The sequence below is a fragment of the Nipponia nippon genome, unplaced genomic scaffold (genome assembly GCF_047370975.1).
Source record: "Nipponia nippon isolate SJK-2023a ecotype South Korea unplaced genomic scaffold, ASM4737097v1 scaffold_36, whole genome shotgun sequence".
NCBI classification, from domain to species: Eukaryota; Metazoa; Chordata; class Aves; order Pelecaniformes; family Threskiornithidae; genus Nipponia; species Nipponia nippon.
In genome coordinates this window covers 1,381,739-1,408,538 of record NW_028262354.1, presented here as the reverse complement: position 1 = coordinate 1,408,538, position 26,800 = coordinate 1,381,739, and the positions used below count along the sequence as shown (strand labels likewise).

Sequence of the window (26,800 nt, the reverse complement as noted above, 5' to 3'; positions counted from 1 at the left end):
ACTTTTGTAGGTGCTAATAAAAAGTCCTGGCTGGAGGGGAAGCCCTCCTCCTCCTCCGCGCGCACCGGCAGGGTCTGCTCTGCCAGCCACCCGACGGTTGTAGCTTAGAATACTAAACGTATGGATGGAGGATGAAACAAAATCCATCTGGTTTTGGGGTGGAATAAGAAGGGCAGCAGAAGCAAAAACAATGAAAGAACGGTGCTGAATGCCTTCCAGAGAAACTCTGCTGGGAGAGCAGGCTCCTCTCCTCGGCGTTCAGCCAAAGGGACCTTGCAGACACCGGGAAGACTCCCCCAGGACCGCAAAATGTCGATTTAATTTCTGACTTGGGTTCTCACATCTGCAGAGCACAGGATTAACAACAGGCAAGCTACAGACGCTAGTCGTTTGGCACCTACCTTCTCCTCGCACTCATATCCACCGGCTCATCGTTAATGTTTTCCTTCCCTGGCCTCCCTGCAGTCCTGCCATCCCCATGGGGCCTAAGGCTCCCATTCAGCTTTTCTTCATAGACTTTCACACCATCCTGTTTCACCGGGAGCTCATGGGGCACCTCGATGCCCGAGAGGTCTTTCCTCTTCAGCAGTGCCAGCATCTTCAGGCGCTCCATTGCCTCATGTCCTTCCATTTTCAATCTCTTTGCCAGGACATCATCCCGATCATCTGCTTGGTCCAAGCTCCGTTTCAAAAGGTTCAGGCGCAGAGCATCTTCTGTCATTCTGTCCATCCTGCAGGACAGAGGTTGACATAAGGACACAATCAGTATTCATGGCAAACAGAAAACGGTTGTGGCAGACCCAGCTTAACTCCCCCGGGGCCGGCGGGGACCTCCGAGCCCAGCCTCCCCCCGCGGGGAGCACCGACCTCCCATGCGCCTGCATGCGGTGACCTGCCGGCAGCAGTGCCGCACGCTTTTCGTCCCGATCCTAAACCAGCCAGGCGGGAATTTCCCAAGCAGAAGGAACCGCACTCACCCGATGAGCGAGAGCACCCCGAAGCCCTTGAGAACGAGGGCACAATCCCTCATTCAGCATTAAACCACCGCCGTCTGCGACTTGACAAGATTTACTAGAAAGGGGAGCCGGCAAACACTCGAGTCATCCAGGGACACAGCGAGGGCAGCTTAGCTCCTTCTCGCACTACGTGTGCCCAGCCTTAGTTTTTGTAAGGCTTCATTCGCAGGCTTCGTGCCGTGGACTTTTGTTTTTTGAGGGGACCCGAGGCATGGTTTCAGCCCCCTGCTATCCGTATGAATGCCACAGCACACCGGGTTCGCTAGCAAGCTTTCAAAATACAGAAAATCCCCTACCACGCAGATTTTCCTGCTCTTTCTACGTTCTCGGGCAAAGTCGCCCTGTTAGTCGGCGAGGAACACGAGGCACCTTCGCACTCAAAGGACGAAGGCGCACACAAGAGCATCTCCACCCACGCTCGCTCTCCATCTTCCCCAGCCGCCCGCCTGCCTCTCCTCCAGGTGCAAAAATGCCCCATGGCAAACAGATGCAGTAAAAAAAGGGGAAGGAGCCGCAGAGCCCATCCCCACCCCATCTCTCTGCTCCCAGGCTGATAAGAAACCAGCTACAACAAAAAAAGCAAGCCAAGGGAGCTCCACCTGCAAACAAGGAAAGACCAGCTCGGTGAGGTCTTTACCTACCGACGTGCAGACCGGGGCTGGGGATGATGAAAAACCACCAGGGAATAAGTCAGAATTAACACAGCTGTCTCAAGAACGCCAATAGGTTTTTTCGCTGCGCACGCCAGCAGCTCGCAGGGGCTGGTTAATAAGGTCTGCGTGCTCTGAGCTGAAAGACGAGGCCAAAGCAGCTGAATCTCGGGCACCTCTGCTCCTCCACGCTCGCTTCAGGTGGAGCTTCCTAAACCCGGCTCCAAGTCACTCACGAGATAAAGCTGCGCCAAGCCAAATTTCTGCCAGGAAAATGTTGTTCTGGCTCAGTTCTAAATCCCCGATAATTACACATCTTCTGAAGTACAGCTGTCACACAAGTTCAACTACAGCATCAATACGGTTCCAAGGGTACGAACCGTGCTAGAGAAACCTTACTCTTAAAAACAGGGGTGCAGTCGTGGCAGGCAGCAAGAAAACAAATGCAAATCTGCAAGGCAAAAGAAAAAAAAGTCCGACCAAGCCTCTGGCACAGCCCGATCTCCAAGAGGCTGCCGTGTTCAGGGTGAGCACCTTAGACTTCTTTCTACTTGACGGTCTAGTCTCTCTGCAGGAAAATGCACGTCTGCTGCAACCAAATATAGAAAGGCAAGCACGGGCAAGCCAAGGAAGACACATGAAATGCTGCTCTCCACCCCCATCCCTAAGAAGTGACCCCAGGTTAAAATTGAAGCCGTGAGTGGCGGTGGGTTATTTAAGACACCATGGGATAGTGAGAAGCCTCACCGCACCCAGCGCTGCTGTCTGGATCCGGCCGCTGGGAAAGCGCCGAGCTCCAATTAACTCAGCCATGAAAGGGCCTCCACGGCTGCTTCCTCCACTTCGTACTCGTGGGAGATGAAAGAGAGCGAGGAGGAGGAGGAGGGAGACAAAGGCTGACGCACGGGGAGGGTGCAGGGGCACTTTCTAACCAGCCGTCGCTTCGGTGTTTGCTTGAGGACACGTTAAAAAAGCATCCCTAGGTAGTGGCACCCACCCTCGGTGTGGTCAACCCATCCTCCAGGTTCTTCCCTACTGGGAAGCCGCTTCGTCCCTATGAAACGAGCTCCACACTGATACGTAAACTGAATATATCGCTTAAAAACCCCCAAAACAACACACACGGAGCATAGGAGAGCTGCTGCCACCTTGACTGATAAGCAATCTGAAGCAATTTCACTGAATTACATCTCGGTACTCAAAAACCTTGCGCTGCTTCACGCACGTGGATACCGCACGTCATGTGTTCTGACACCAAGACAAATGCAGCTGTAACATTGCTTGCAAGGAGAAAAATAAAACGATACTAGAGCGCACAAAGGAGGTTCAGGCTTCCTGAGTGCACAGTGGTCTTCTACCAGCCTTCAGAAGGGTGGTGAGATGTACCTGCGCGAGGAAAACCATCAGAACATGGTAAAAACTTGCCCGTTTTAAAAAATACGAAAGGTGTCATCTGCACCTCAAGGTGCCACATCCAGCAAACCTGGCATGGACCAAAAAAAAAAAGCAGCGTACCCAAAGGGAGAGCTGCTGGGCTCTGATGAGGTTTCAGATCGAGCCATACCCCTTCGCAGGCAGTTATTTAAGCAAGCCAAAGCACCGCCACAAAATGCAAGCGGAGACGCGTGTTTCCTTTAAAGACCCACGACAGCCGCTGTCCCTTTGAACTGCGACACGGGAAAAGAGAAGAAATTGCCACCAGTAACTGCTGGTGTGGAGCTGGGCTGCCTCTGCGCAACTGCGAGCAGAAGGAGGCTGTAAAGCCTCGTCTGCAGGCACGCAGGCGATGAGGAGCGTTATTGCCACGCTCCCATCGGAGTCGGAGCACAAAACGAAGCCAGCGACGGAGGCACCGGCAGGATCTGTGCCAAGCGACGGAGTCGGCAGCAGCCAGGGTCTACCACCACGGCCACAAAGGAGACACGGGTGGTACGAAAGGAGAACAAACCTTTTGGTCGGCCTCTCTGCGAGGCAGGTGGTCTCCTTCTGCCTCCCCTTCCCTGCAGGAGGCCCAGAGACCTACCGGGCCCATCGCCAAAGCGGGTTTTTGGGTGTCCCTCACCTACGTGGACCCATCCTGCTCCATCGCAAGAGCGATACCACATCCCCAAGCACCACAGCATCCCTGTGATTTTCCAGCTTTGCCGTCACCCGCTAGCACGGAGCTGGAGGACAAGCAGTTTGTCTTTTGGAAAGCTAAGGAAACGCCGTCTCGGGCTGCAGAAGGGGAACGCACCGGGTAGGAAATCAAGCTTTTGGCCAACAAACACTGCAGAAACACCACACCAGCCGCCAGGACTCGATGGCCACCAGTCAGCGGGATTTCGGCAGCATCATTTAGCACATCCACTCGCCGCAGGAGGGGAAGACTGAGCAGACCATGAATGAAACCCCTGCTTGCAGAGACACGAGTAGATGGTATCTGAAGGGTTTCAAAATGCCCTCCCCTTTAACGTAAGTGGCTTCGGTACTAGAAACAAATCAAAAGCACTGTTATCAGAAACAGGTACCACGACTATTTAATCCCTTCAAGAGGAGGCTTTCCAGGCTTGGTAAGGAGCACATGCTTTCAGCCAGATTCAATAAAAATTAAATTAGGCTTCGGATTCTTTATTGAATGGGGCCCTTCAGCGTTAACACTCAGCTGCGAGGAGGGCGAAGGGGAGGGGAAAAACTGCAGCTTTCCTGGGAGCCCTGGGAATTTCCAGAGCACCTCGACTGCAGAACCGGGCAAGCCAGGGGAGAGCACTCGACTTCATCTAAAAATGAGCAGAAAAGAGCAGGAATTCTTTCAACCACGGGCTATTCAGTGAGTCTGAAGGTCAGACAGTCAGGAACTTCAGTACTGGCCCTGCTCTGTGTCGCAGTAACCCAGACGAAGGGCAGAGATTAAACCTCTCGGGTTTGACTCGTGAACAAGGACTGGCTGCGGAGCATCTCCTCTTTATCAGCAATCTGGGATTATAAACTAAGCAAGAGCAGATCTCCCTCCCCCCTCGGAATTTGAGCCACTTTTCAGAAGAAACCAGCCTCGTTAATCAGAGAGCAATAGGGCCACGTTAAATGGATGCACGCTGAGCGATGCCGTTCAGCGGCACCAGACAACACGGGTGTGCTCAAGTCACACCTGAAGGACGGGAGGCAACGGGCACGACGGCACATCTTCATCTGGCATCGCAAACCAGATCATCCTGACTCGCCTCCCTCCGGCAAAGCGCTCCGGGAGATCTGGCACATCCCAGGACGCAGGCTCTCCCTCTCGCTTCCCTAAGGAACTTTATTTAAAAAAAAATAACAAAAAAAAAGGGATACAAAATTCTCAAATGGTGGCAAAATCCCCCAGGGGAAAACAAGAGAGCTATAAAACGTGTTTTGTTTCTCACTTGATACAGACTGTAATTATCTCCAGTTGCAGCTCTGTAGGTGAGCAAGCTTTCTGACTACCTAGGAAAAAAAAAAAGCTGGTCTCAGTTCAGAGCCAACATTTAAGAGGCTCCCAGGGAGGAGGCGGCCAGAAGAGGAGAGAGGACACCTTGCTCAGCCCCCGAGATGCAGGGCGGTCCGAGAGACGAAACGCAGCATCGTCAGCAACACCGGAACGGCCGCATCTTCCCCCCGCTGAGGAAAAATGCCTTCTGGGAATCCCAGCAAAACTTCTGCAGCCGAGCCGGGGAACCCGCAGCACCTAGCTGCGGTGGGAGCATCGCCCTCGTGCTCTACTGATGGCAATTCCCCCATACAAATGGACAAGTCGCAGCCGCTTGGTGCACAGACGCTCTTCCCAAAGACTCTGGGTCCCCAAATCCGACGCTCCAGCAGCTGCCGAACGTCCCCCTTCTCCAAACCCTTCTCCACCCCAGCGCCAGCCAAGTCCCCACACCCCATCCCGGTTTCTAAGCGCGAGAGCTCTCCTCTCCGCAGCCCCTCCAGTTTCAACCAGGCATTTCCAGCGTCGCCGGTTTCCAGGCCCACCTTCATTTTTGGTTCACAACGTCCCCACACCCGCGGACGACACCACGGGCCCGTTGTCGTGTGCGGAAACGCAAGAGCATCGCAGCCCGGTGCCCGTCTGTGCCGATGCTGCCTTCAGCACGGTCAGGGGCAAGGCCGTCATTAGCTTCAGCATCATGTGCTCCTCTATATGTTCCTTTAGCTTTAGGCGGTTTCACTTCTCCAGTGCTCGAAAGACAGGTTTGCCTTTCCCAGACAAACAAAACAGCAGCCCAGTTTTCCATTTATATTCGATACAGCACCCACAAGGGAAAAAACAAAAAAACAAACCCCAACACAACTATTTTAAAAGCTGGAACAAGTGAGTTGGGCCAAAAAAATGAATATTATACTGGAGAAGCAAGTGTATCTAGAGACTAGGTATAGCCGGTTCTTAACGCGCAGCCTGCACGGATAAATACCCTTCCGAGATCTGCCTGACGAAGGTGGGACCAAGCACCCGAAATCTGGCAGCATCAGCAGTTAATTTCAACTCGAGTTTATTCAGGGAAGCCCCGGGAGGTTACAACCCCTTCCCTGACTTTCTTTTAGGGCTCCTCCGTTGCATTATCCCACACTTTTTGTCTTCCTCGACTCCTACGCGACCAACCGCATCGTCCGGCCGCTATTCCCGGCCTCAGACCCTCCAGAACTAATTGATGGGTTGCAATTAACAGGCTGACACACAGCAAAGCTGAAAGGCGACGCAAGATAATGTGCCATCCTACCTGCCCGACCGAGAACCGGCAGCACCCAGAAGGAAAAATCGTATAAAAGAAACCTGCGGACGCTCAGCGAGACTCCCCTGGAGCCAAGAGGGAGGCCGCAGGTGCAGAAAAAACAGACAGAAATCCTCTAATTTCTATCTCTGGATGCGATCCAGACCGGGAGGTGCAACCCACACTTCTCCTTTCTCGCAGGAGTCCGAGCGAGGCGCCCGAGGTCAAGGCCACGACATCCAGAAGTCACACCACCGCTGTCGGAGGCTTCCTCCAGCTCCCAGGCTGGAGCTTTCCGGCCGCTCGCGCTCCAGGCAGCATCGACCACGCCAAGCGTGGATCAGCCAAGATGGGGCACGCTCCGATGCTCCATCCCCGGCCGGGCAAGAGCAAAGTCTCCTCTTTTCCTCCGCTCCGGACTCTCTGCACGAGGGATCTTTGATCTGCCACGAGGGATCTCTGATCCGCCTTCTCTCCAAACCATCCGGGGCTAAAACTTTTTGCAGTGTGCTCCAAAATCCTCCTGGCAACCCTACTCCTGCCTTCCTGCGAAGCTGTTTATACTGGCCACCGTCACAAGCGTCCGAGGCAAGACGGACTCTACAACGGATCTCCTCTGACATTTCTTAAAAGGAAAAAATCTTCCCTCAGCCACGTGGTTCCAGTGACACAAGGTCTCCCCAGTCCCACCCCGCCCAGTAACAACCAGTTTCCTTACTCATCTCTGCTCCAGCAGCACAAGGAGTTACTATGAGCGGAGCTGCTGCACAGAGGCAGCCGACGGCCCTGGAAGAGCCGAGGAGCCTACCTGGGTTCCTGCCTCCGAGGGAGCATGAAAGGAAAATACAAGGACAAACCAGACCTGGCGCCTGCTCTGCTCCTTGCGAAGCTGCTCGTCTTCCACGGAGGAGAAAGGCGAGGACACACCGTGCACCACGGGCCGTGCAGCGCCGCCGGGTACCGGCGTGCAGAGCAAAGGGATGTGCTCCGCGTGCAGATGGCACGTTTATTTCTGTTCTTGTTTCTTTGCCATCCAGGTAAAGCATCACCTTTATAACCCTGCTGCTTAACGCGACACAGCTTTGGGGCAACGCCGGCTGCCGTCGGCCAGCCCGGAGCAGCGCAGGAGGCAGCGAAAGCAAGTTTTTCAGCCCTTGCCTGGTTCAGGGCGCTCCCCAGCTCACAGCAGCTCGCTGAAGCCTGCTGGGATGCTCAGCACTTGCAATGAGGATGAGACCGGTGGCAAGGAAGTCGCTCGGGGTAGTTCATCTCCAGAGATTACCTGGAGAGAAAGCCAGGCTGTTCGCGACGGCGTAGTACTGACCCCACTCCACGTTACAGCACGACCGTGCGATGGTCGGGCACTGCAGACGCCAAAAATTTTGCAGGAGCGATAGCGTGCACGTGTCCATCTCCTACACACGCGTTTACGGATGCGCCTATAGGAGAGAAAATCCTCCCCGTGACAAGCAGGTCGCTCACCCAGAGCCCCGTGGAGAACAGAGGAGGGCTGTGTTAAAAGAAAGCTGGTCACGCTCAAGTAAGGAAAGCGATGGTACGGTCCTTTGCAAAGGTTATCGGCAGAGTTTGGGTGCGGAGCAGCGGTGAAGGCCCAGCGCCGTCCACCGAGAAGCAAGAACCGAACGCAGACAGACGGGCACGTGCAGCAGCTTCAGAAGACCAGAAGCATCCTAAACCCTTTGAGGAGGGCTATTTTCTAGAAAGATTAATTTCTACTCTCCCCAAGCGCAGCGTAAGTCCATCCGCATGCACAGACCACTACAGCCTCACGACGCTCCAGCAGACAAGGCGGCCGCTTTTTCTCCCAGCCTGATAGGAGAGACGTCCAGAAATATCTCCAACGCCGGCACGGACTACGGGACACGGTCCAGGCGGGCAGAGCATCTCCCACATCCCAGGCAGGCAAGAACAGCTTTCGGTCGCCATTCTCAACTAGAAGGACGCCATCCTTCAGCCACCAACACACGGCCAGTATCACCAGTAAATCCCAACCGAGTATTTTTGATTCTTCCAAGCCATCCAAGCAGACCCTAAGCATCCAGGGAAGCTGATGGTCGCAGAGCTGCCCTTCCACCACTCGAGTGCCAGACCCAGCCTAAATCGATGGCTTCAGCCTAGACTTCGCCCAGGCTTTGCCCCGGCTCAGCAGCAGGAGCAAGCCCCGCTGGGACGAGAGATTCGGGAGCGATGCGGGTACCCCCCACGCACCCCATGAAATAAAACCCGAGGGGAAGCAGGCACCTTCACGCGCAATTCGGAAACATTTGGGGCTGCGTTAGTTCAAAAAAGCCAACGGGTTGGATTACCAGAACAAACGCGTTTGTAACACACAGTGTCGCGCGAAGAAACTCGGCAACTCGGGCACCCGCGCCAGCGTCCAAACCCCAACGTCCCCATGTTATCCGTAGCGTTTGCAGGGACTGAGCGCCCGACCGGCGTGTCCGTCCCTGTGTGCCGCAGCCAGGTTAGAGCGAAGGCGCTCCCAGCGGCTCGGCCACCATCTTGGTCCCTCCAAACAACAGGAACCGCGCCACGATTTATATATGAAAAACTATTATGTTGGTGGAATAAAAGCTGTTTCAAGCCCTGTTCTGCTGGGCTCAGGGAGCAGAAATGGCGTTTACCATTTACATGCGCTGAGGAGGCAAGGTCCAACTTACCTGAACGTGCTCCGCTCCCGCTGTTCAAAAGCCACTTTTGCACCCCTGAATCGCACGATTCCCCTCGCACGCTTAAAAACACGCCGAGCCCGTAGGCAACCCGCGGGTTTCACAGGGTTTGGCTCCTCATCTGGAGCCCGCCGGTGCCGTGGGATGAAATCGTGTGTCTAGGGGCTGCCAAGAGCCCGGCACATGCACCGCTCCGACGTCTTCGCTTCCATCTAGGCTGAATACAAACCAACATCTACGTCGTAAAATGCATTTCAACACAGCACACACAAAATGGCTGGCTCCCAAGACGAGCATTTCCATACAATACTATAAAAAGGATAATAACCTAAAAAGGTAATTATGACTTAACGGCTCGGCAGTCTGAAGAGAGATCTGCAAGAACACTGATGCAAAGGGGGAGAAAAAAAAAAAAAAAAACAAAAAACAAAAAACCAAAAACCCACTATCGAATAAAACCGTGCTGCTCTTTGAATCCTGATGCTACAGATTGTAAGTTGTCAAGAAATACTACGCTGGGCTCGGATTATTGTGCGAGCCGCAAAGAGAAATACTACGCTACAGCCCTGTGGAGGAATTTTTATGCAGGTAAGAAAGAAAATACGTAGGGCCTATCGCGGAGATTTTATCAAGAGCAGAACGTGCACAAGGCTTTAAAGAAACACACAGCCCTAAATACAGCCTTAACAAAGAGAAAATAGCTGACAGAGTCTTTAAAAAAATTCACCGAGCGTAAAAGGAGAGTTATTCATAAATTGGGGGGTTAAGCAAGGCTTCTCCCTGCCATTCAGATGCACGAGAGGGGAAGGAAAAAAAAAAAAAAAAAGACAAAGAAAATATTTTAGAAGACAAACCGTGAGGCTAGTTTTCGACAGGATCGGGGAGCTGTCTCTCGGTTGCAGCAGACCGTAAATTCTTACGGTCGTTTCGGCGCAAACTCGTTAAACAGTTCTGCTGTTTCCCCTTCCCATCCCCAGCTCCGAGCGATGGGAGACACCGGTCCCCCCCTCCGACAGCCCCTGCTCCCTGCCTTCGCCTTCCCGGACAAACCAGAGCCCCATCGAGAAAGCAAATTAATAAACGAACGGGCAAAATATTTGTCTATGATTCTAAAAACGCCGTGGTCGCTACGGACACATCACAACTTCCAAATCGACTCCGGCTCGCCGGATAAAACGCCCGTGGCTGCGGCGGGGGGCACTGCACGGCTCGGGGAAACACAGCCCCGGCCCCCAGACCCCAAATTGCCGCTGTCTGGCTCGGAGCAGCCCCGGGTTTTGCAGCCCCAGGTCGAGTTTTGCAGAGCACGAACCTAACGGCGGGGAGCAGGCGGTGGGCAGAAAAAGCGCTTCTTTCCCTCTCCTGTCCTCCCCTCCTAAGTTTGCGTTTTTAGCAAAGTTAATTTATTAGGAGGAGGTAATCACGGCTGCTGCATCCAGCGCAACGGACCTTCCACCTTACCCCATAAAATCATTTTCAGGTTGTGGCAGATGGGGAGAAGGGAGGGGAGGGGGAAAAAAAAAAAAAAAAAGCTGCTTTTTGCTCCTCAATGGGGGGGCGGGGAAAAAAAAAATATAAAAACACTCCTCCTGCTTCACGGGGAATTTGGCTGCAATCGCACGCGCTGGGGAAAGCCAGCCCTGCCAGCTGGAAAACGCTCCCCACCCTCGATGAACCGGTCAGTTAGAGAAAAATATATATAATGCTACTACTGATAAAGGAGAGGGGGAACGGGGAGCGTTCGCCTCCATCCTCCTCCACCTCTCCTCCCCATCCGTCAGGCTGAGCAAGCCGGGGATGACGCAGGCTTCCTTATATAATGCGCCGCGATTTCCTCGACTGCGGGCCCTGCCTTTGTGCGCGCCGCACGCTCCTGCGCGCTGGCGGCGAGCCACGCGCGCCCGTCAGCTGGCGGCCTCCGCGCACAGCGGGGCCGGGGCTGACATGAAAAGAGGAAAAAAAAAAAAATAAAAATAAAAATAAAAGGGGGGGGGAATGCTGTTACAGCGAACCATCAGCGCTGCAGACAAAAGAAAAAAAAAATAATAATTTTCTTTTTTTTTTTTTTTTTTTTTAATACCCGAAATCAGCTTTCCCTTGCAGCGGTAGAGCGGGGAGGGTCGGATTTAGTAATTCCAGCAGAATAGCGATGGTAGGAGCCTGGAGAGAGGTGGGGTTTTTTTGGAGGGGTGGGGGAAGGGAACCGCTCCAACAGCAAATACAAGCAACAGTGCTAGTTTTCTCCTTAAAATATTCTGTAAAGACATTACATTTAGCTGCCAAACTCATGTTAAAAAAAAAAAAAAAAAAAAGAGAGAAAAAGCAGATCTGATAATCCATAAAGAGCCTTTTGCCTGTTAAAAAATAAAAAAAAAATAAAAAAAGGACAGTCTAAAGAATACTTACAGGTACAATATTCCTGCTGCCTCCTCTAGTTGTCAAGAAAATTAGGGAGAAAAGAAGGGGGGACAGGAGAGCCGGGGAGCGGGGACGGCGGAGCGGGAAGGGGGGAGAGGAGGGCGAGGAAGAGCCAAGCTTTTTTTACGAGGAGCCCTCTCGGAAGAGCATGGGCGGCCCCGCGTGCCATCCCCCTCCAGGGACCTGCAGAAACCCTGTCTCAAAACGGGCACTTCCCTGCCAATCATGCGCTGTACTGTTATATTAAACAAAAGAAAAGGGGGATGCTTACTTTTACCCATGATGCCTCGCGGGGCAGGGAAAAAGAGAAAAAAAAAAAAAAGGAAAAAAAAAAAAACCAGTTGCAGCCGGTTTGTAACCTCAGGACATGGAATTATCTCTTAATTTTTTTTTTTTTTAATTTTTTTTTTTTTTTTAAGTGGGTTGTGGTGTAAGAGTCAGTTGGCTGCCGCCCCCTCCCTCCCCCCGGCCGCCAGCAGCCCCTGGCCCCCCGCCAAACTTTGTCTTCATTCATGAGAGCTCCTTTCCTCTGATGGTATTTTAACTGTTTCGCTCCCGAAAAACGCCGGTCGGGTCCCTCGACGCTCCGCACGCCGAGCCGGCGCACGCGGGGCTCTGCTCCCCCCTCAAAAAAACTGGACCCCGAGGGAGGGTAAGGTGTCGAAGCATCCCCTCCATCGCCTGCCTTACGGCACGCTGGTCCCAGCAAAGGTGCCGAGGGATGCCGGCGAAGCCGACCGCGGCACGAGGGTGGACCAGCGGCACGGATGACCGCATCCCTGCTCGCCGGAGCAAGGCATCTCCGCACCCTCGGGACAGCGGAGCCTGGCCTGGAGCTCCGACCGAACCGGCCGCGGACACCTGGTTTCAAACACCCGGACGGTTTTGAAGACGCCGGCTGCGGGTTTGGCATCTCATCTTCCCTCCTTTGTCGGAGAGGAAGGATCCAGCAGGATTTTGGCTGGTGGCGAGGGCACCGCGGCACCTGAGGCCGGACTCCAGCGGAGAGCGGCTCTACCAAACCTCGGGCGCATCTGTTTTACCCAAATCTCAAAGACGACCGATTCCCGCGGCTCCTCACCCTGCAGCACCGGTCCCTACGGCGAAGGAAAGGCTGCCCTGAACTCTAGAGGTGGAAGCAAGTGACTAAAGACGGAAGGTGGGAAGCAGCAGCACTAAGGATGACGGTGACAAGTTTGAGGCCTCGTTAAGGAATTAACGTGCATTTTGAGCGCCCAGCACACCGAGCAGGTCCTCCAAAAGCAACCAGGCCAGAAACGATTCACGTTCGTCTTAGTCCAGCTCCGCTAGCCCATCAGCTTTTTATAAAAATCGGAATTATGGAATTCGGTTTCTTTATGCTGAAAGCAGAAATAAAACCAATATTCCCCCATCTCTGCAAGCCCGAACGGAGAACCTGAGACGGAGAGCCTGATGTGAAAGCGAAGCGAAGCTGGGCTACCGCCGCTCACCCTACCCAAATGTCTACCGCTGCACGCCCAGAAATAGGTTAAAAAGCTTGGAACGGAATTTTTTGAATGACCGTATCTTTACACGGAGGCATCTCCAATACATTTTACCACTTATTATTTATATCTCCAATATATTTTACCATTTAAAGTTCCTACCCAAAGGGAAAGACCTAGGGCTCACCCACCTCCCCACACCGCATCCTTTACTGGGACCAGTCTGGTCAAAACCCTCTCCGGCAACGAGTCGGTTCAAGTATTTTCCAAAGCTGGTGAACGGACGGATTACCCCAAACCCCCGCACAAACCCGGCTTTGCCAAACACGGAACGGGAATCGGCGTCTCGGCGGTCAGATGAAAACGGTTGGTGTGACCGGGCGGCTGAAATAACGGATGAAACGGGAACCTTCCATTTTGGGTTGCAAGTCACAAAATGGTGCTAATCAAAGGTTAACAAGAGCGCTAGCATCAATTTGGAGAGACTCTCTGCATGTAATTAGTATTAGTACTACACTTAATTTATTTGTGGAGCAAGCAGAAGTGACCGACTTGCAAATTACATCTTTTTCAAGATAGCGCACACAGGTTTCACTGGTTTTACACGCTGAAAGCGTTATCAAATCATCTTCTAAAAATAAAGCTATTACACAGTGCACAAATAACCATGTAATCTATAATACCCAGTAACTATCATGTATTTAGTCAACCTATGGGCTGCAGAGAATCTGGTAATTAAGCCGAGTTTCAATGCCACTCCAAGCACTGGTACTACCCCAGTTTGCCTTTATTAGATAAAATGGAACAATTTCGTTTACAAAGGGGGAAATAACTAATTAGGCTTTAATTACATGGTAGTTACCATAGATTTATAAACTAATGAGGTGGTTTGGGCCCCAATAAGATTTATTTCCAGGCTGCATCCACTGAAAAAACGCAGACCGAGGGGCAGACCACGGGAGAACGAAAAAGAGAAGCGTGGGATAAGAAACTGGCATTTTTGGAGAGAAAGCTCAGTTACAGCTGAGAAGCCTTCAGAAATCCTGAGGTTCTGCCTGAAGAAATGATGCGTTTTGGGGTCTCGGGGCGGGGGGAAAAAGAAGGTATTACGTTAGGAAACCTCTCTTCCATACGGCACGAAGAAACCCGCAGCCTCCGACGTGCCATGGTCATCGCTGGTGGGTACGGCCCCTCCACGCAGAGATGGGCAAGCGTGGCTTCTCCCAGGGAGCAAACGCTCATCTTTCACGGTATTTGTTCAATTCCGGGAAACAACCGACGTGGCGATACCTGGGAAACGCTTCTCAAGTCCAGCCGGGGCTGGAGGCAGCCGTCTCGCCAACATCCCGGCACCGGTTCTCCTTTCCCTCCGCAGACCGCCGTTATCTCTAACGTAACGCCGCTTGGGTCAGATCACAGACGAAGCTGATCCTCTCTTCGTTTAAAACCCAGGACTGAGATGTTTTTGCCGACTGTCTCATGCCTAAGCAGCGTGTCCTCGGCTGCGGGCCTTCGCAGCTGAAATGCAGTTCCCCAGCACTGGGTCCACGTATGATGTTCGGTGCAGCCACAGCCCATACACTGGTACTCACTGGTATTCACTGGCGTTCACCCCCCCCGGGCACCGCGGGCAGGCTCTGCTCAGCCTTGCAGCTTGTAATTTCTTCACCGTGTCATGGAGAAACAGCAACTGGGATCAAGGAGGAGACTGCACCACCGCAAATGGTCCCCTCTAGGGAAACCTCCGTCGCACACTTCTCCACCTCACCTCCTCATCGCCCTCAGCCCACCCCAGCAAAAAGTTTCTTCAGCATTTTCCTCTGTCCTCCGCCGTTTCCACTCTCTTATTTTTAGGACCGTTTCACGCTTTCCCCATACTCCCCATCTTCCTCCAGACCTTTCATCCTTGTTTGAAGGCGTGCGGAGATTCGGCAGAGATGAAACCGTTTCCAGCAAATCAGGGGCGGTTGAAGATGCCTTACATCTCTCCTCCTGCCCTGTCCTTTATCCCGCTGTTGCAAGGCTTCTGAGAGATCTTTATGGCCGGGATGGGGAAAGGTATCGGTAAAACATCACTGGACTGTTCATTTAATTGAATTTTAGGGTCCTTTCACAAGGACCCATCCTCTGGGTGCTTCTATTTCCAGTATGAAAAGGCCTTTGACGAAGTCTGCAAACGTGCTAACAATAGCTGCTTTTATGCGGCTCTGTTTCCCGAACCCAATTCATTATCTGCAGGTGATCCATCGCTGAGAAATCTCTCCCCATTCCCGTCGGCGCTGCTGGGTGATTAGCCCAGAAGTCCCCGTCTTCTCTTCATTTACGCTTTTACAGCGATTCTTACATATAATACACAAAGGACGGGTGGCAAGGGTCTCTAGGGCAGCAAACCTTCAAGCTTTCCCAGGTAACGAATCGGGAAGGTAAGAAAGAGGCGGCCGACCAGAAAAGTAGGATGCGATCGCCTGGAGTTAATTTATTGGGATGAAATATTTGGGAAGTTTGAATTATAAAGTCACTTGTAAAAGGACTGATGTCGTGTGGTACCCAAGTAATGGCAGGGTGAGATTTAGCCCATGATCTGACCACCGCACACTGGCCCGGGAAACGACAACGGTGCCACAACCCCAAAATAAGCAATAAAATTGGGTAACGCTCCCAACGCTGGGAACAAGCGATGAATCCATCGCATTTAATCGCACAGAAAGGTGCAAGAGATGAGAGCAGAGGGGGGGTTTGAAGGTACAGGCTGGTAACGAGGCTGAGCCCAGAGGACTCCCAACACCCAGTGTGAAGATAGTCACTGGGGAGGAGAAAAAGATTTAATTACAACAGTTCTATTGAATTTTAAATTCAACCAGAACTAAACATCCAATGACAGACAGTTGTCAGTGGTGTAAATACAAGAATAGTAATAAAGTCAGCAGTTCAAAGCAATGACAGCCCTGTATCACTGAAGGATGGGGATGCCGGCAGCATCGCTCCTCAGCGTTGCCTAAATCCCGCGCTGAATCTCCAGGCGAGGCTCCACGAGGAACCGAAGGACTAAAACGCAGGTCAGGATACAGACTTGCACCCGTGTTGCTGGTATTTCAAATCAACACTTCTAAAAACAATCCATCTCTCCTCATCATTTTTCTGGAAGAAAAACCACATCACCACGCCCGGTCCCGTGGACTGTCCCTGCCCTTCGTTGTGCCGGGGAGCACCGGGGAGCCTCCAACACCGCAGGGCACAAATGGGACGGCTTTCTGCGGGAAAGCGAGCGAGAGGAATACATGGGTTTCACCAGGACTCATCTCTTCCCTCGTTGCTTATTCCCCACCTGTGCTGTCCTTTGGTTACGAATCTGTCATCCGAGCTGCCTCTTCTCCTCCACAACAGAGGGATCCTGGACCAAATCCTCTCCTCTTCGTGTTTTTTGGACTTTCTTTCCTTCCTTCTCATTAGCTAATAGCAAGCAGATGATGATGATGATCATCATCATCCAGCTTCAGACTAACAACAGTACTTTGAAAAATATTTTGGTAAAACTGGAAGATGATTACATGAGGGAAGGAATGAAGTTTTTTTAAACTAGAGACCTAAATTGCCATTCGATACAACTTCAAAGCTTGCTAATCTCAAGGCAAAGGAACTGGTTAACAAGGTTTCACCAGCAAACTCACATGAAGCAGAACAACGTTCACCAGGAAAAGACCGCCAGGACCGCCTCAGCATAATTCACTTATTTCATTTTCTATGGGTTAGTCCCAACTGGTATAACCCCACTACCCACCTTCAGTCCAGGTCTGGGGTGAACCCCTCTGAAACAACCAATTCTCTCTAAAATGCAACACAACCACGGCTCAGATCTGTCCTTTGACCGATCTCCTCTGAAATTTTTCAGTACAGTGCCGAACTTAGCTCCCCTCCCTCACTTCGAACGGCAATTTTAACAGACCGCTCACCATCCATGACACCACCGACGAGCTGCAATGCGATATTTCCATCACGGTGCTACCCCACCGGAAAGCGAACGGACGGCAGTCCTATTTCTATCCTCACCACAAAGCGTGGGAAGTTAACCATGTCCAGCAGCTGCCGGCTTCCCAGCCCAGTTGTTTTCAGCGCTGAAACGTAAAACTAGCGAGCGGCACTTTGGGTCCAGGTATTTCGGAGCAGCAGACTGAATGAGAGTAAAGCAAGTACAATTAGCACAAAAATGCCAGCGTGAGAGCAAAACAACAAAAAAAGCCCATGGGGAAGAGAACGCAAGGAGTCCGGGGGCTGCTGGTGGTCCGCGCAAACCCCATTTGCGAGCCGTTGAGAAAATGGGCCCGCCGACACAGCGAGAAAAACACCCGAAACTGCCATATGGTGCCCAGCAATTTATTAAGACATCTTCGGTGGCTTGCAGCAAGCTTCCTGACCTGTCGTTCCTTCGATTTATCCAAATCTCAGCAAAACACACTGACTAAATACAGCTGAGCCCAGAAGGGAGCTTATTTTAAAACAGTATTGCTAAAGAAATCCGGGATCTGATCTTCCATTAAAGCCATTCCTTTAAAAACACGTATATTAGCATCTTTCCTCTATTTCGGCGGACGTGTGTGTTGTTCCAGGGCTACCGCACACGCAGCGCTACACTAAACCAGTGCCTCTGAATCGAGAGCGGAGACTCCGGCCGCGGACACTGAAGTGCCGCCTTCCTCCGCGCGGCCACTGGTTTGTTGAAATTGTTGCAGGGACTAAAACAATAAGCTATTGAAATGCCAAATCGGACTCACGCTGCACTAGTAGGTATTTAAAATTGTCAGGTCTCCAAGATTAAATTAGAATCAGGGACTTTAATAAGAAGCGAGTTAAGGAGTGATTCACAGAAGGGGAAAATGCATTAGGTTTGGACTTATTCGACAACAAGGGACTATTACCAAGCAACCATTTTGAAACTCTCTGAAAGTCTGCATCTGTCTGATTGATTTCCTTTCACTCAAAATTGCCTTTTAAAAACAACAAAATCTACAGAGCATCATCTCTTGGCTGGTGAGGGAGGAAAGCCAGACTGCGCGGGGCGTTAATAGATGCGTTTGAGGAGCGGATAGCTTCGTTCCAGATACGGGAGCGGCATCTCCACCTGCACAGGCTACACCCCGCGCATCAGTCGCCCGCTCCGGGTAATCGCTACAAACCACCATCTAAAGGGTGGTTTTAAACTGGGAGTAAACTGGGAGCAGCTCAGCTGATGCCCAGATTTCCAGCTACTCCCCAGTCCGAGCCCTGGTGCGGACCTTCGCTCAGACACCTAACCGAGACAACGATCCAACTTTAACAAATACTTTACAGCATAAATCTTAAAATGCCCTACGATTTCGTAGCAAGTCACGCAGCAAAAGGACAGGGAGGTTTCGCATTCGCTGCCCCAGTCCCTCACCAAACACGGTGGCTGCCGGAGCGCAGACGGACAGACTACACCCGTAGATGCTCGTAAAGACGCTGCGGAGTCCCGTTAACTTTATGCAGTTTGTTTCTGCATACACACGTATAGCTCTCAGCAACCGACTGGGAAAACAAAAATATATATATTTTTATATATATATATATATATATATATAAGAGAACCATTTTTAAATGGCAAAGTGTTTAAATTTAAAACTCCAGATTACAAAAAAAAACCCCAAAACATTATGATTGGCAAAGCATATGGGGCCTTCGAGATAATGTCCTGCCCCCTCCCTCCCTCGGCTCCTCTCAGCAGCGAGGAGTTTCAGCTCTTTTGTCTTTTCAGGGACTAAGTTAATTTTATTCTACTCAAACAGTGACTCTGCTGCAGACAAAAGGAAAAATGAAGACCCACTGCAGTGAAACAAGTTTTATAATTCATTAAAGTGAATTATCTTTCTTCTCCTACAAACTGCGTTAGGCGGTTGGGAAAAGGAAAAAAAAAAAAAAAAAGACAAGCAAACTGTTAAACCCAGAACTTGTCAGCAGCAAAAACCTCGTCGGCAGGAGGATTTCAGGTTATCCATCTCCCTTCGCGTCTCCCCTGCTCCTCGCAGCGAGGATGCAACACCAGGGCGCAGAGCGAGATCTCGCACGGTTGCTTTGCAAGTCTTCGTGCCAGGATGCGGACGAGAGAGCTTCTTCCACGGACCAGAGGAGCCAGAGCCGACTTGCACCCCAAGGCACCTCGCCAGGGCGCAGTTTGGGGGAAAAGAGCCAGATTTAGCCTCCGACGAGAGGCATTTTGGGAGGACACATCCTCCTTCTTTGCTGGGAGCCTGAAGAAACACACTTCCATCTGTTTCCTTGCCGGTAGGGACGCGACCAAAAAGTATTCGGGCTTGGCAGAAGAGGGGTAAAAAGCCCGATCCCCCCACATGAGCTCCCCAAGACGGCAGGGAGAGGTCCAGCCTCTTTCCTTCGAAATCCCGTTTCCGTAGCTTGCTTCTTGGGACCCCTCTCCTTTGGGAAGGGGAGGGATGCACCCGCCTGCTCCCCGGGAGAACCCCGGCCATCCGAGACCGCAATGTCAGGCCCAGAAAGATTTGGACGGGGAAAGGCAATGCTTCGAGACGCTGCATGCAGAAGGGTTTCTATTCCCTGCAAGTATTTCTCTTTATGCAGGTTTGGTGATAACGATCCTGTTTCTAGCCCCCAATACCGAACGAGAGCATTAACTGGAATGAAAGATAAGTATTTAAATGTTTTGTCTTTGTGTATCGAAGCACACAGCTGCTCTGCTCCGAAGTACGGGCAGGGCATAACCCAAAGCTGCAGGGCCAGGAGAGGGAAAACAGGCAGTAAGCAGCGGCACCCTCTTCCCGAGATGACAGATGGGTTTTGGTTAGGTCTAATCCCAAAGAAACAGGATTCTTGCATTCATTTTCTGAGATTCAGTGAAAATGAGGCCGAAATCCAGGATACTCTGGAAAAATACACTTAGTGGCTTCAGGCGGTTTCAGCTTATGGTCACTACAATTTTCCCCACAGAAGCCCAAGTCCAGCAGCACCGCAACGCTGACCCTACAGGATCCAGAACTGGGTGTTTTAAGGCATTTTTAATTCTTCCATTGAACCGAAGGGCACGTGGCCACAAGTTATTTTATCATTAGCACCGTCTGGCCCCTGCGCAGCCGTACCGAGCTGCTATTTTGACGCAGGCGCCCAAAAGGCACCAGCGCAGGGCTCCGGCAGCCGGCACGCCGGGAGAGCGCATGCACCAGCCGCCCCACCGACAGCACCGCGCGTTTGCATATTCAACAGCAGCGAGGTTCGCCTTTAAAGACCAGGCATGAAAAATTTACGCAGGAAAAGAATCGCTACAAGAAAGCCAACTACTGCGACGAAAACCAAGAAACGGGAGGAAACGCGCGTCTCGGGGCAGATCCTCCAGCACCTCCGAGCACAACAGGACACCTTTCCTCCTGCCTCGCCGCTCCCCGTTGCACCACGGGACCGGAGGAGACACAGCTCATTTCAGCCCAAACCGAGAACTTCTCTGGCTTTTGCCTTCCCTCACCACCTTAATGGTCTTTTCATGCCTCTTTCTCCCCTCTCTCGAGTCTTTCCATCATCTGGCAGAACGCTCCTCCGCCGCCGAGGAACCAGGCAGAGGGCTGCCTCTAATCTACCACTGGGACTCTGAAATAGGACAATTTCAGGGTTCAGCCCCAAAATCCACACTCAAACCCGAGCAGTAGCACGCTCCATCCAGCGAAAGCCTGTTAAGGCATCCCAGCGCGTGCACGGCTCCGCCGGAGCTGGAACCCCCTACCTGGAAATACCTGCGGCCGCCACGAAGCCGAAAGACTTCGATTAGGGATGAAACAAAATGGATGCGGCTTCGCAGGACCGACGTGCAATGGTCGCGTCGATGCTCCGTGGAAAAAAAAGCGCCCAAGGCTCTTTATAGACTCCTCCGTGCCGGTCTTCAGTCTAATTTTAGAGAGGAGGCTTGGAAGCGCTTCTCCTCACACCCTCCAAATTCCAAATGCTGGTGCTGGTCTTCAGAAGGATTTCAGGCATATTCTGGATACCGTTATCACAAATAACCGGATAATATGCCGCATCCAAGGGACAGAGTTGCAAAACCGATTGCGATCCGAAGTTTAGCGTTATCCCCCCTTTCCTCAATGCATCTTAAATAATCCCGTCTTTGCGAGGGCTGAGAGCGAGCAATTGGAAGCGATATGCCACATTTATATGAAAATCATGGAGAATAAAAAAAGAATAAATCCCAGCACTGTAGCCTCTCCCCCGACCCACTTCCCGCGGACGGGGACAAGCTTTCTGAGGTCCGGGCACGTAACGAGGCGTTTGACAAACCTAAAAACATCCGACCTGGGATCATCGCCCACTCTGGTTCTGCACAAGACAAGACCGTACGGCGACGGGAGGGAACCGGTGAGTCACGACGAGGAAGCCCCCCTACCGTAGGGCAGCGTTATCAGCAAACGGGCCAGAGCTCCACGTGAAAACGGCGCAGTAGCACCCAGAGTTGTTAAAACAAACGGAGGGAGAACCGCGCTCTCGTATTCATTTTACAGAGCTCATTGCACCACTTACGTGGGTCACGCTGGGGAAAAACAACAACAAGAAAAAATTCCCTGAAACTACTTCAGTTTTCCTTGATTCCATGAAAGAAAAACCAAATTCTAACAGCATTCTTTAAGATTTTGGGCATCTGAAGGGGAGAGAGCAGAGGGCAAGGAATACCTCCAAGGAAACACATAGGAGATGAAAAGCTGCCCAGCTCAAGGATGGGACCCGCGATGCCCAAACAAACCCCCCAGGCCTGGGGGTCCCCGGGTCCCGCTCCCCTCCCCGGCCCGAGGCCGTTTCTCTCTGCAGCCCCACCGAAGCCGAGCCACGTCCATCACCGGACCCAGGCACCGGCCACACCGCCGGGACGGCTTCCATCCTCTGCCCAATTAACCCAGGAAATCATTTCTCTCCGAATCAGGTTTGGCGCGTGAAGGCAGCGGTGTCCAAAGGCCAGTCTCCAGTTTAGCTGCGGGTCCGGGAAAGAGCAGGAAAGCTTGGGATGCCGTGCTCGGCTGGCGATGCTCAGGGAAGGGGGAAAGCCACCATCAGCCTCAGCTGCTCCACAGAGAGCTGGAAAGCACCAGGAAGCCACCAGGTACGTAGCTCCGTTTTAAGGTTAGCTAAACTTTATGCCCGTTCGTTTCCAGCTTTAACAAAAAAAAGCAAAACAAGAAGCACTGCACATCCACGGGCCAGCGGCATCGCTCCGGACACGAAGCTTCGTCCCCAGCTGCACCGTGAGAGCGCGGGCAAGCTGGGCCCACGAAAGCAAGACCCGACTGTCACACCGGGCAGGCTGACGTATTCGTTAAAGTCCTGATTTCAGAGTAATGCTCTTTAAGGGAAAAAAAAAAAAATAATTAAACAAACCATCTCTTTCTCAAATGACCCAGATAAGCATTTCAACTCCACCTCTCGCAGTAAGTACGTGCCACGGCAAAACGAGCCTCTCCCCAGGCAGATGGTCCACCGGGACACGTGCGAGCACAGCTCCTCGCTTTTCCACTGCTTTCCACGGAAACCTCCCGAAGAAAGCGCAGCCGAGGCGGAGAATATTTGTGATTTTTTTTTTTTTTTTAAATAGCCAAATTACCTGAAATACTGACACTGATCAAGAGAAATGACTTGAAGTCTATCCATAACAGCAAAGGAAAGAACTACGGGCTCATCGCGACATCTCACTTCCCAGGCCCTGTCGCTCGGTGCATCACCCTGAGATGATGCAAACCAAGTCAGGGAACAGCGATAGATCATCCCACGTGTTTAAAAAAACCTGCAAAATAACCTACATGCAACAACAACAAAAAAAAGCCTTGGCAAATGAAACCCCAGCCATCTGTAACCGGGCTCCTCTGAACCACCTCGAGATTAAAGAGCAGAAATCCACGAGTCTCCGGGCAAAACCCAAAGCCGCGGCTTTCCACGGCGGGATCGCTCGCAGCACCGAGGAGCTACGGAAGCGAATGGATCCCCAAACCGCGTCCGCGCTCGACCTGCCCGCGCAGAAGCGCCGGCGAGGCCTCGGCACGGCAGCTCCCCGTAAAAGTAAGTTTCTTCTCCATCTTCCAGCAGTCGATCCAACACTATAAAACTGCAGCGGCATGTGGCACGGCCTGATAGGTTGAATTTCTGCGCGCGAGGTGGATAGCTTTACACGGGGATTAGATTTATAGCCAATCTCTTTTTTTTTTTTTTTAAACAGAAACATTTTGCTGTTGTGCCTCGGCACAAACACGATGCAGAGCCGCGCGCTCGGTGCTCACACGCCAGCAGCTTTAAACACCACCCGAACCAAATACCGCTTTAAAAAATAAAAGTCGCTCTCCGTGGGGTAATACAGTGGGTTGTGAAAAAAATAGGGATTTTTTTTTTTTTTTTCCCCCTCCTCATCCCTAGTTCTTGTTATTGCCAAAATGTTTTAAAAATCAGCGATTCTTACAAGCGAGCGGTGCGACGGGACTCCTTCCGAGCCGGGATGAGCGGGGCCGCTCGCCAGACAAAGGCTCCCAAAAAGGGGGTGAGTTATCCGGTGGGCAGGGGCCGCAACCCGCTACCCCCCGCGAGATCAGGGTCCGGCGAGCGGTTTGTAGTGCAGAGAGTTGTCAATTAACCGGGAAATAAATTTAAAAAAAAAAAAAAAAAAAAGCTTCAGTGATTGTTTTTCCTTAAACGCTGAAGGGAGCAGCGAGCGCTGGAAGCAGCGCAGTGAATGAAGCCGGGAAGCTCCTCTCATTTAAACCCCCCTGCATCCTCCGAGCGGTTGATCGCGAGCCCCGCACCGCTCCCTCGGAAGAAAACATTGGCAGAAAAGGCACTTTCAAGAGCATCTTAAGTTTAATTAACTCTGCCGAGTAGATATTTCTGCTCTCCCCCTCCCAGAAACATCTGAAAGGAGGCAGTGATCCCCCGCCACCAGGAGCACAGCAGGGATTGGGATGCTCCGAGCGGAGCCGGGTGCCACGACTGGCAGGAGCCCGTTAGCCGTCGGAAGAGGAAGCCAGGCCGCTCTCGGCACGGGCAAACCGCAGCACTGCAAAGATGGATGCTCCCTGTCAGCTGCACGTCACATTCGGTTTCACGCAGCCTCGTGATCAGGAAAAGCGCCGAAGCGAAGGTTGCACCTCGCGCCGGAGATCTTAACGGCTCGGAAACCAGGTCGCCGGCCCCGAGATGGGTCTTTTTTTGGCCGTTTCCCACCGCCGGGCGATCAGCAGCTCCGACGCGCCCAGGAGAACCAGGAATGCAACAAATTCCAGGCATGCTCCTAAATCACGGCAAGGCACGGGGATCCCTAGAGGCACCCATCTGAGGGGACATGAACCGCGTTTCGGATAAGGTGCAAACGCGGTGAAGGCGGTGTTTCACCCCGAGGACGCCAGGCCCCAGCGGCACCCCGGCGCGACGGCTGCCCTGAGCTCCCGCGACGCCCACGTGAGCCGAAATCATGTTTGCCCCCGGTGACAGGAGCATCGCGGGCCACCCAGTGACGTGCCAGAGCAGAGCACCGGCGTTTCGAGGGGTGGGGGGGCTCTCCCTGCGCACTAAGACAGCTCAAACACGGCCAGCCCTCGGCTCCCCGGCAAGAAGCCACACGCTCCTCTGCCGGTAGCCAACCACGCACAATCCTTAAAAACCACCGTCCTCTTGAACCGCTTGTTGTTGCAATCCTTCCCCAACCCCCACCGAAGAACACCGAGAAATAAGAGTCAAAACCTCCCACACCTTCTTCCAGAAGGACGCCGTTCCCCACGGGCTCATACCCCCCCTTCCTCCTCCAGCCTGTCAGCAGCCAAGGCAGGCTCAAAAAAAAAAAAAAAAAAGAAAAAAAGATAAAAAAAAAAAAAAATCCCTTTTCGGAGGGGGATTTCAGCAAACAGAAGGCGAGGAAGGCAGCTAAAGCGAATCGATACGATCACATCCATATGCTGTCGCTCTTCCTCCTTGCTTTCAGCTACCCTCTGCTTGCCCAAACCTCCTCCTCCTCTCTTCCTGGCAAAGCACCCCCTGCCATCAAAGGGACCCTTCTTTTGAGGCGCGGAGGGGAAGGGAGAGCGTTTTTAAATGTCTCAAACAGTCTTGTTTTGGGAAATTGAGCAAAGGGGAGAGGAACCGTGCCGCCCAGCTTCCCAAACGCCGAGTGAGGAAGGGCCTGTGCCTCCCCAGAAGCAGCGTTTTCATCCCCCCCCGCCACCCCGATCCCCACGGCAAAAGAGGTGCAGGCAGGGTTGCGGGCAGGGCTGCCTGTGCTGCCCACACAGAAGGAGGCAGCGGCTGCTGGACTCTCTTGCTCCACGTTAAAGCAGAGATTTGAAAGTTTTCCTCGCTGCCCCCCTCCTGGTTTTGACGTGGGGAAGCCAAGAGGGGCGCGAGTGAAGAAAGGAGGCAGAATCCTGCAGGGCAGAAAACCTGGTTTCCCAACCGGTGGCAGAGCGAGGCAGGGACGGTCAATCACCCGTTCCCATCGCCTCCCTAACGAGGGAACGGGGAAACGCCGCGATGGCAACGCAGAAGGAAACAGGAATCGCAGAAGGAAATGGGAATTGCAGAAGGAAACACGGCAGAAGAGGAGGGAACAAAGGGGGTGTCCCCTCCGGGTGATGGGGGGAGCAGCCGGCCCCAAGCCCCTCATCCTGGAGGGCTGCTCCATCGCAGCATCGCTCGCCAGCGCTCCCCGCGAAGCAGCGGTACCCAGCCCCGAGGATGGAGGGGGGGGGGACACGGACCCCGCTCCCCCAAATCCTCCAGGTGCGGGGAGAGGCGGCTGCTCTCGCCCCGCTCCGTCGCCTCTGGCCAGAGGGAGGCGGCCGCCCCCTCCCCGCTCTCCCTCGCCCCGGGGATCCCCCCCACGCAGGCCAGGCCCGCAGCCAGGCTGCGCCCGCACCCCGCTTCCCCACCGCCCCCGGCCCAGACAGCCCCGCCCCGGCCCAGACGGTCCCCAGCCGGGCAGGGACCGGCCCCCCCGCACCCCCGGCCCTGGAGCAAGAGCCAACACCCCGTTTTACCACGGGGTATCCCCGCCCCCAGCCCTCCTCCCCCGTCCCCGAGGGCTGGGCCAGCCCCTGCCCCCTCAAAACCCCTGGGCTCTGCCCCCCAAACCCCTCAGCACTGCCCCCCCCCAAACGCCCCCGAGCTCTGCACTGTGCTAGCGCCAGCCCCAAAAGCCCGGGGCTCTGCCCCCCAAAGCCCCTCGGCTCTACCCCCCAAACCCTTTAGGCTCTGCCCCCCAACTCCTCCGCTCTGCTCCCCCCAATCCCCTGAGGTTCTGCCCCCCAAACCCCCTCAGCTCTGCCCCCCAAACCCCCTCAGCTCTGCCCCCACAAAAGCACACCCCCCCACCCCCGCCCTCCCAAATCCCTGCCCCCCACGCCCCCCTGACAGCAGACACCCCCCCCAAGCCCAACGGCTGCTGCCCCCCAAACACCGACACCCGCCCCCCTCAGCCCCCGGGCCTTCCCCCCCCACCGCCGCCGGGCCCTGCCCCCCCCCCCGGCACCCCCACCCCCGCCGGGCCCGGCCCCCCTCCGCCCCCGCAGCCCTCACCTGGCTCGGGGGACGCCGCCCTGGGGGCCGGGGGCGCCGGTGGGTGCCCTGGGGCCGAGCCGGGGCCGGGCCGGGCCGGGCGGGCGGAGCAGACGCGGCGCCGCAGCCACCAGCCGCCGCGGAGCGCAGCCGGCACCACCACAAACAATGCCGCTGATTGGGCAGCGGCCCCGCCGCTCTCGCCCCGCCTCCCGACCCCAAACGCGACGTCCATTGGTGCGGCGCGACGACGGACGCGGCGCTCAACCAAACGAACACGCCGGCCTCCCCGCCGGGCCCGCCTCT

The 26,800-nt window shown here is 53.5% G+C and overlaps 1 protein-coding gene across 1 annotated transcript in view; it reads right to left on the bottom strand.

The window, feature by feature from the left end:
* The window catches only part of GATAD2B (GATA zinc finger domain containing 2B), a 40,560-nt gene extending 13,909 nt beyond the window's left edge, over positions 1-26,651 (bottom strand). Inside the window, exons 1-2 of the mRNA XM_087772314.1 lie at positions 26,516-26,651; positions 402-731 (exon numbers count right to left, since the gene is read on the bottom strand). Of these exons, the coding sequence (XP_087628440.1) occupies positions 402-730 (329 nt within the window). The 5' untranslated portion in view covers position 731; positions 26,516-26,651. The remainder of the gene's footprint in view (positions 1-401; positions 732-26,515) is intronic.
* Positions 26,652-26,800: the final 149 nt, after the last annotated feature.